The following is a 9,703-nucleotide window of genomic DNA, read 5'->3' on the forward strand; positions in this document are numbered from 1 at the left end:
AACCCTCATGGGCTGACTGCTGCACTTGTGTCAGCCATCATGCTTATGACTCTGTGAGTCATAATTCAGTGAAATCTGAACACACTGACATGAGACATATATATAGATTCAAGGTGACTTACACTTTCCAAAGTTATCATTATCTCTAATGTTCATTATGAAGAGATATCTTTAAAATCCACTTAGAAATCAAGACACTCTAATACGTCTTACAATGATTATGTGTTGGGCGTTAGGCGAATAGCTTTGTAGTGGACCATCCGGCACCAAATGCACCAAATCCACTTACGTGGAGGCAGGTTTTGGGGCAGGGGGCGAGGTTGTTTTGATGTTGTCTAAGAGGGGGCCATCAGTGTCTGACTTCAAAAATAGCTGGTCAAGAAAATTTTTAGTGTCTTTACCTTACCTATCATTTTTTTAACTGCTGTCTGAGCCATCAGTCAGACAAACAGCGCACCCAACAGTCGACATCCAAACTATCAGTTTGTTATAGGTGTTGCATCAAGGTGGAAGATGAAAACAGATATGTCAAGGCACAAGGGACGTGGAAAATATTAGTGTGTGGCAGCATACTGTCTGTTCTATAAAAAGAAGGAACATGGGCCAAATTTAATCTCAGATCTCACCAGGCAAACACTTTAAACAGAGCTTTCTGGTTTGTCAGGATCATGCCAGCAAACCTGCCTGTGACAAGACCAGTGTCAGCAAATGATTCAGAAAATGATTTGAAACAATACACACTTTGAAAGAATGAAAAAAGATTGGAAAACAACCTCTGTGTGGCCACTTGCCATTAAAATGTATGTATAGGTGTATGCGTACGCACACATGTGATGACAGCAGGCTGGGATGTGTGAGCGGCTGCTGTTGATCTGTCGATGAAGTTGTGGGTGTCATGTGTGGGTGATGATTTGGGGCGTCGCTGTCATAGGAAGTGAGGAAGGGAGCGGTGTGAAAACTGGAGACCCACCACTTCCTTCATCAACACAACCCCCTGGTGACAGCTGTCATATTGCCATGGTAACTAGTGACGCCTATTTGATGCAAAGCTTATTTATACTCTTAGTTCAACTTTCAAGTGGCTGGCTTGCTTGATCAGCCTTCTTCATACACAGTTTCTTTACCTTTGGCTTCCATATGAGATGCACAGGGTTTTCAGTAGAGTGAAGTGTTAACCCATTGGCATCAGACCAACACGACACAACAACAGTGTTTGTGATAACGTAATATATGCTGGGAGAAGACCAGCGTGACCGTTGTGATTTTGAATCAGTGAGTGTTTTTAACCCAAGCCATGATCTTTACCTAATCCTAACAGTAGGGATATAATGATATTTGTCATTTTTTATAATGATGCCATATTGCAACAGAAAAATTTCTCAGTACCTTCACGGGACTGTGACAGTATCTGCCAGGATATTACATATGGTTATTTCACTAATATAAGTGTGTTCAGGTTGCAGAATCTGGAACCGACATAGTGCATGCTCCATAGCGACCTTTCAGACCTGGTGTGTGGCAGCATTTCAGAAATGACACCGGTGGAAAGGAAGCTGAATAACAACTTGTAAATACTGCTGAATGAAGGTGATCCTAGCCCAGTTTAAGTCTGAGACAGTCCTGGATACGTCTCACAGAAACAGTTGGGGCATGGCTGTGTGCTACATTTTAACGAAGATGAGCAAACCAACCAGACACACATACTCAAAACCAACTACTTAGTAGACAACCCTTAAATATCTTCTCTTGAAAAAGTAGACCATGATGTTTGAAAAACACCTCCAGTAAAGCACAAACTTTTTCTTCATCATTTTTTAATATTGAGATATATATTGTATCGTAGACTCTTTACTGTGACAAGTTCTTACCGTGGGTTTTTGGTATTGTTACATCCCCACCTAAAGATTCTAGTGCCTAAACCAAATCACCTAGTTTTTTATTCAATGACATTTTGCCAAGTAACTTTGGTGTGTCATAGTGATGCAAATGGGTTAACACTGTACTCTACTGAAAACCCAGCACATCTCATACGAACACCAAAGATACCTTTTGCCATCAGTATGAGATGCCAAAGATTATTAGGAGTGTCAGAATTTGATGCCCTGGGATGAAAATGTTGGCTTGATCGTATTGTATGACTCATCTGCCAACAGGGTTGTAGGTGGCCTAATGAAAGGCTCTTGGCTCTACCGCCAGTCACATCCAGTTCTCAAGCTGATAATTACACTTTTAAGACAATATACCATTTAGAACTAGACTAGACTGTTTACTCTGCAGGTGTCAAAGAGAAGAAAGTGTTTCAGACTCGTCATGTCTTAAGTATCTCTATTTTCTCACACACCATAGTCTCTCAGTCAAGCCATGCAACAATGGCTGTCATGACCTCACTCGTTATAGAGACCATATTCCAGTCTGTCTTTCCAAGGAGCACAGATGCTACCTGTAGGTGCAGTGAATTATGGTCATTGCAGTTCACTAGCCTACTTAAGGTGTTTGGAAGAGTTAAATCTTGATTGCAAGAACAGAGACATTTTAATTGGCACTATTTTATTTGTGGAATTACTGCGAGTCACGTGCTGAGTGAACAGTGGGTTTGTTGGTCTGGATAGTTAAGCTCAGTCACCCAGGTGGTACAATGTCTGGATGTAGCTGAATCCAAGTCACTAGACTGGAGTCTTCAGTCACACAATCTGGTTTTTGATTGAAGACAAAGTTTTTTGTTTTTGTCTTTTTAATTGTATTTTAAGCTCATTTCTGGGGTGATTGTTTAAAAGACATGAATAGGTGTACCAGTGCAATACAGTTTAAACTTACTGCAAATATATTGGTATCTAACAATGAATATGTCATAATGTCTGTGAATCCAGAACCTGGTTTAGCCCTGTTTCTTCTGTGCCCCAGACCTCTGTTGCTGTCCAAGCACTTTTAACAACACACCAGTGAGCCGTGCTGCTCTGTGAAAAAGCCACATTGTATAGGATTTGTGGAAATAAAATAAAAAGAAAAATTGACCAGCCTTAACCTTCAGGAGTATAGTTGAGAAATTAGTCAAAGTGGCTAAGAGCATGTTCCTATATGAGTCTTTTAATTATGTCATCTTCTTGCACCGCTCCTTTGCAGTGGCTTATCGGTATTTGACCGGAGATTTACCACAACCAACTGTTTAATTTGATTTGAGTTTGTGTACTGTGCTGTGTTTGTGTAATGATAGTGGTTATTAGATGTTAGTTTGCATTTTGTTTTGCCAATTTTTAAGGTAATTTGCTTAAAATGTTCACTATATTTGAATGGAACCCTGACTAATGAGTGATGGTTGGCAAATATCCTCAATGTTTGCAGCACCAGTGAATGTGTATGAGTGTGTGTGTACGTCTCTTTTACACATTCTCTTTCTCCTCCTTGTGCAAACGGACAAATAGAGACTTCCTAGAGATAAGCTTCGACCTTTGTCATTTTATATCCTCTTTGATCTGACAAGCAGCCATGTGTAAACGCAAAAAACCTTTAATTCTCTGATTCATAGGCCTTCTCAGTCTTGCCTTGTGACAGGCACCAGTCTGCTGCTGCTCTTAATGTCTTTCAGCAAGAATTTATGTCTGTGTCCATGCCTCTTTCCTCTTGTTTTCTACTCAGCCCGTTAGAGAATACCTCACCAGAGGTTCTCTGGAACGCCTTGCCTCAGAGCCACACTAATGAAAGGTATTATACATTACAAAGTGTTTGATTTAAGGGTGATTTACAGTCCTTTCCCTCAGTAGTGAGGAATGGAAGCCTTCCTAGAGATAAGCTCCAAACCCATCAGCGAGATTCAAAGGACATTAAAGGGTTCAGACTGTGTATAGGATTAATCATGTGTGTAAAAACCACAAAGAAATGTTTCTATCAGATGTGACATTTCCATAACAGAGCGAGAGGCATGTGAGTTATTATGAGCCCAGAATCAACAGCAGCTTCCCTGATATGCAGCCGAGCATGCAGAGCTGCATGTTTAGGTGCTCAATTGTTGCATGTATCTGTCACTGATCTGGTGCTGACACAAACATCACTTCTGTCAGTGTAAAAACAAGATACTACAAATGTTCTTGAACAAGAGCAGATAACCTTTTTGCATTTCTGCTCCCCATATGGATTTCCTTTTGTGCTGCGATACCAAACTAAAAGAAAAAAAAATCATACATTGTTACTACATTTGCTGGTGAAAGAACAACTATTTAAATATTGTTAAGCAACAGAGTAAAAAAAAATATATTCACAAATCCCCCCCCGCTTGCCAGTTTTAATAATTGGCAAGATGTCACTTACCACCTACACTATACCCTAATACCTGACAGCTTGTAACCAGCAGCATTTAATCACCGCTGACAACTGATAATCCATGCCTCAGCACTGATGGATCACTGGCTTTTTTATTTTTGCTTCCTCCTCACCCTTCTTTGTTTTTGTCTCCCTGTTAGACACAGGGCTGTTTGCAGTTGGGATATGTGATAATTTAGTGTGAATTGCTTTTAAGAATTTCTTGGATCCTATCCACGGGTGTGAGCTGTTGCAGGGTTGAATTTGTAGATTGCCTACAAAGGATTCAGCAGACTTGATGTAAATTTATAAGGACACTGCTGCTGTAACACCCGCTTTGATGGCCGTCGTGGTGGCTATCATTTGTCGTCCATATGGCATGTTGTGTGTGATATGCTTCTCCTGTTCAGCAAGTACTGTGGGAGATTTATTTTTTCTGTCTGTAGCTAATTGCTCCAGCACAGAACACACTGAAATTAAAGTTGTTTTTTTTTTGTTTTTTTTTTTGGTTGCAAAATAACTAGATTTTCAGATTGCATGTTTATATGAATAAAAAATATTACAGCACATGCTCCTGGGTGTAAATAAATTGGCTTATTTGGTCATTTGAGTTTCTGCATTATTTATAGTTGTCAACACTGCTATATAATAAAGGGAGTATGATGTTTAGTCCTGGGTTCAGAGGCAAAATAAAGTGGACTGAAACAAATAATATTCACTTGTTTAACTCACAGATTTGAATGCATGTCTTGCATTGCCTCAAGCAAGAGCCGTTTTTATCATGACTCATTTGTATACTTTCATAATGAAGTAGGAATGCCTGGCTTCATAGCATATACATTTATTAACATCACCAACATTCAGTGGACTCACCTGTTATCAAATGTATTCCTATGTAGTCAAAGAAAGCAGATTTTATTTTATTTTAGATATTGGAATATGTCATATTCAGTTTTCATTTAATGCTCTCCTAAGCTACAAGTGGAGCTGTGCTTTGTTGAAAAGTTAATAACTAAAAAATGTTTTCCATCTCACAAAATGGGGAACAAATTCAGGAAGATCATGTTACTGTTTTCTAAACATACATCACTACTCTTCAGTAGAGCCACATGAGGGAGAGAGAGTAGTTGCTGGACAATGATTTGCTTTGAAGACTTCACTTCCCAAAAGAAAACACTTCATCCTTAAGAGGTTGCCAAGCTCTTGCCAAATAAGCACTTACTGTACTTTGAGAGATGAACGACAGCGAGCCAAAGCCAAACATTATAAAACAAATCTTCTCCATCAACCAGAATCAAGTTGATATTCTGCAGTTCACTGCGGTGTTGCTTAGCCTTTGAAGAAAAAATGTATGCCTTTATATATATGAATCTTTGACAGAGTGAAACGTGATGGATATGCAAAAGGCTTGACAGCAATGATTTCCTCAAAGTGATACCATAAGGGAGAATAACAGCCAGTTCTTACTGCATGCACTGATTTAAAGAATTTACAGCTTGAGTTAACACCTAATCAGCCAGTGAGCTAGGATAAAGACCAGCAAGGTAACTGGTCTTTAATGTCTTTCTTTGATTTCCTGCTGTCCTCAGGTGATCCAGACCATAAGTGCAGTGGATAAGGACGAACCTCTGAGCGGCCATCGCTTTTATTTCGCACTGGCTGCACCTGTTGCCGGCAACCTCAACTTCACTCTGCGAGATAACAAAGGTGTGACACCCATCTATGTTATTCTTTCTTATTATTTCAGAGTACCTGGTCCTACAGTTGTTTTGTGATTATCTATAGTTATATAAAAGTGTCTCTCAGCCAAATTCAGAGGTGTGAAAGTCTGCAGGTCCTGAAAATTCTTAAAAAGCAGTGAATTCGGTTTCATCTAAAAGGAGTTGTATTTTCTTGCCTGCCACAGGCAGCACAGTTAGTTATAAAACATTTTTATGTTACTGTTTTTGGGAGACATTAAGCACCTATAAACTAAAGTAAGATTATTTTGACAGTGAACTGTGAGCACAGGAGGCTGTTCAACCTTTTTTTTCCCCAGTCGTCACTACTGCTGCCTAAAACCACTGCAATGGGCAAGTGTCAGTTGTAGCTCAAGCTTAAAATAATGTAAATGTTAATCACTTTTCATTGGTTAATTAGTAATTTTCAGCCACTTATCTGGCACCTGACAGGAGCACGCAGAGCTTGTAAAACTATCAGACATTTAAATGAATTCTCACGAGAACTCTCCAGTGATGACTGTATTTTGTGTAATATTCATAGCTGTTATTAGGAATGATAATTAATAACAACAGTGATAATTGGAGGAAGCATCAGCTGCACTGTTTACAAAGTTACACATGCTACATTATTCTTGAGCAAGATGAGACTTTTTTTTTATAGCCCCCCACCTCGTGCGTGAGGTATGAGCCCCACACAGGCACAACTAGCCTATTACCTCCTGTAGTTTACATAATCCTCTCTGCTGCCACCGGTGAGGATGACTAGTGCTCAGTATAGAAAGATTATACTGTAAGGATCTTAAAACAAATAACAGAAAAACGGGAATATAACTTGCTTTTCCATTTATTTGATTAACCTTTTTAAAGACGGAAACATGCAAATACACAAAAATAATTTTAAAAATTGTTTGGCATTTCATTTATAATAATTCAACTGTTTCACTTTGTAATGTAATAGAGTACGAGTAAAGTATCACAGAGTGGAAATACTCAAGTAAAGTGCAAGTGTATAAATATTATACTTGAGTAAATGTGATACTGCCACTACTTGTATTATAGTGTATAAATCTATGTGGTCTTAAATGGTCTTAAGCTGAACTTGGTGAAACCCTGGAAGAAACCCTGCAGTCAGTCACCAATTTAAAGTTATACTAAATTTCTCTGTCCTCGTCAAAGCTCCAGGTGTCAGATCGGCTCTGTTGTGTGCAGCTGCTAAATCAAAAACTCCCCAGAGTAAAAAGCCAGTGGCCTTCAGAGTTTGTAAAAGGTGTTGGGCAAGTCAGGTATGGTCTATTTGCTGCTTACTTCCTTTGAATTGAGCCTGGCAGCAATGCAATTGACACTCACTGGCTCTCTGTATCTGCCCTGCATCTGGACACAATCTACTCCGCAATCTGACTCACGAGGTGAAGTACAGAGGAACCAGTGCCTCCTGGCAAGCCCAGCCGTGCCAAATGAAACCATAATTCTACTATGACAGTGCCCTCTCTACCCTTGTTTGTAATTGTTCATCAAAACTGAATGTAAAAACAAACATTCCTCTGTAACTGGAGCACATCAGAGATAACTCAGTTTGTGCCCCAGCTTTGTTCTGCTCAGAGCAGGGGCTCTGTGTACTAAATCACAGAACAACCTCACTTTAATACACAAGTGGAAAATTTGCCCTTGTATGACAATAATTTGCTCCCCACCTACATGCAAAGCAGTGGGTAGAAAAAATTAGCTTCTCCTGTAGGAAAACGTAAGCGATGATTTGCTTATACAGTAGCTGCAAGAACAACGTACTTACATGAATCTCTGCAAATGCAAAGCTGGTTCAGACATTCAACAGACTTTACCCCCCCAGCTCAATATCTGTTTGAGCCCATGTGTGAATAGAGAAGTTTGTTTCCCGGAGACATCACACCGAGCTAGTTGGTGTGTTGATGATTTCTTCATATGGCTATCATGAAATCATAAGAATACAAACATCCAAGGATGAAGAAGAAGGGTCATGGACACAATGGCCCCGTTTCCATCAGAGGAACCTTCTCCCGTGAGCAGGAACCTTTTCTGAACGTAGTTTCTCTACCTGTGTTTCCACTGGAGCATCCAGGATCTAAATTTAGTTCCAGCCATAGTTCTACCCCACAAAGGCCAAGAACTATCGGTGTGGGGGCTGCAGTGCTGAACGTTGCTGACTGGCCAAATACAGGGCTCTACGGTGTGAGCATTTCACTCGGATATGCAAGTAAAACTCAGTGTGCCATTGTGAAAAATGATTAGGGCGTACTGATGCATGTGACTCCGAGCTCCTTGGGTTCTTGGTTTGTAAGAAACATTTTATCATGAAGAGAACTGTGAGTGAGGTTAGTGGATTGGAAAATATATTTTCGGTGTTTGTAGAGCGGCTTCTCCTGGTGTTTGACCTGAGGGTGGAGCTCAGTTCTCCACACATGGAGGAGGGCATGACATTAGCTGAAGTGAAACATTACTCTGAGTTATCAGTCCCTAAGCTTGTTACTGTATGTACAATGAAACCTTGGCAATTGGAAAAAAAAACACCTGTTAAAGAAGCATGAACGTGCAGAAAAGCGATTATTTCAGCTCTGCCTGCAGTCTGTCCTCCACCGCTGGGATGTGTTCACCATGCGTTAACCATTTTACATGCAGCATTCTTATAACCCTGCTGCCAACAGTCGTGTTTTTACATCAGTGGGCTAATTAGTTTCATCTCATCTGGGCTTCGGCCCTGCTGTGGAAATGCAAATCACAATGCGCTCGAGGGTCTTTTACCCCAGGGGCAGTTCATGGAGTTTAGTTCCTGGGAATAAAAACTTCCAGGGACTTTCTGGTGGAAACACAGCCAAAAAAGTCTAACTGGAGACACGACAAATTTGGGAACTTCTCTTGTTAAGGGCAGATGCCGAAGATTGGCAAGTGACTCTGGCACCGCTATAACTTTTCATAGACTGACCCCTGCCAATCCCAAACTAGTCAGCACAGTTTCACTAATCACAGACACTTCCCCAGCTGTGTATTTATAGCAGCAGGGTCGAGGTAACTATTTGAGACTTCCTCATCAGTTCTATCTTTTCTTAGGGCTAACTGAAGAGTGGAGGCTGATGTAGCAGCGTGTCCAAAGTTTTAGAGATGTTCAACAGTAACCTATAGCTGTAACATCCCAGTTCTCATACACTTGCTGTGTAGCTTTAATGCCTTAGTGTCCTATTTTGCTGTTCTGCTGAACACAGATGTCCCTTGAGAACAAATAACAGACACCGCCAAATGTCTCACACTTTGTACAAGAACACATTTAATTAAAAATTTAAGCATTTTATTTTCGAAGCCATGTGGTTTTCTTCACCCATGAGAACATTTAGCTGATTTTACTAATATGGCATTTGCAAGATCTCCATATTCACTTTTACCTTGTTCTTCCAAGAGCAATCTGAACATCACTCAGAAAAACAAAGGAGTTGTCCTACAAGGCAAAATCTACATTTCAATTATGACATTTCGAAAGTGTATTTCAATCTTTTCATGAAATGGGTTTTGTTGTAATGGCACACTGTTCTCCTCTGACTGCCTCTTTTTCCTCTCATATGCTGAGATTTCATATAAGAGCAAACTGTTATTAGCCAGCAGGTGGTCAAGACCAGAGAGAGGCGCCACACGTGTGTCATGTAATGAATTGTGTTAATGACAAC

General features: G+C 40.1%; 1 protein-coding gene across 1 annotated transcript in view; it reads left to right on the forward strand.

The window, feature by feature from the left end:
- The window catches only part of cdh7a (cadherin 7a), a 50,501-nt gene that overhangs the window by 31,985 nt on the left and 8,813 nt on the right, over nt 1-9,703 (forward strand). Inside the window, exon 8 of the mRNA XM_020617506.1 lies at nt 5,883-6,000. Within this exon, the coding sequence (XP_020473162.1) occupies nt 5,883-6,000 (118 nt within the window). The remainder of the gene's footprint in view (nt 1-5,882; nt 6,001-9,703) is intronic.

This window comes from Monopterus albus, unplaced genomic scaffold (genome assembly GCF_001952655.1).
Source record: "Monopterus albus unplaced genomic scaffold, M_albus_1.0 scaffold190.1, whole genome shotgun sequence".
NCBI lineage: Eukaryota > Metazoa > Chordata > Actinopteri > Synbranchiformes > Synbranchidae > Monopterus > Monopterus albus.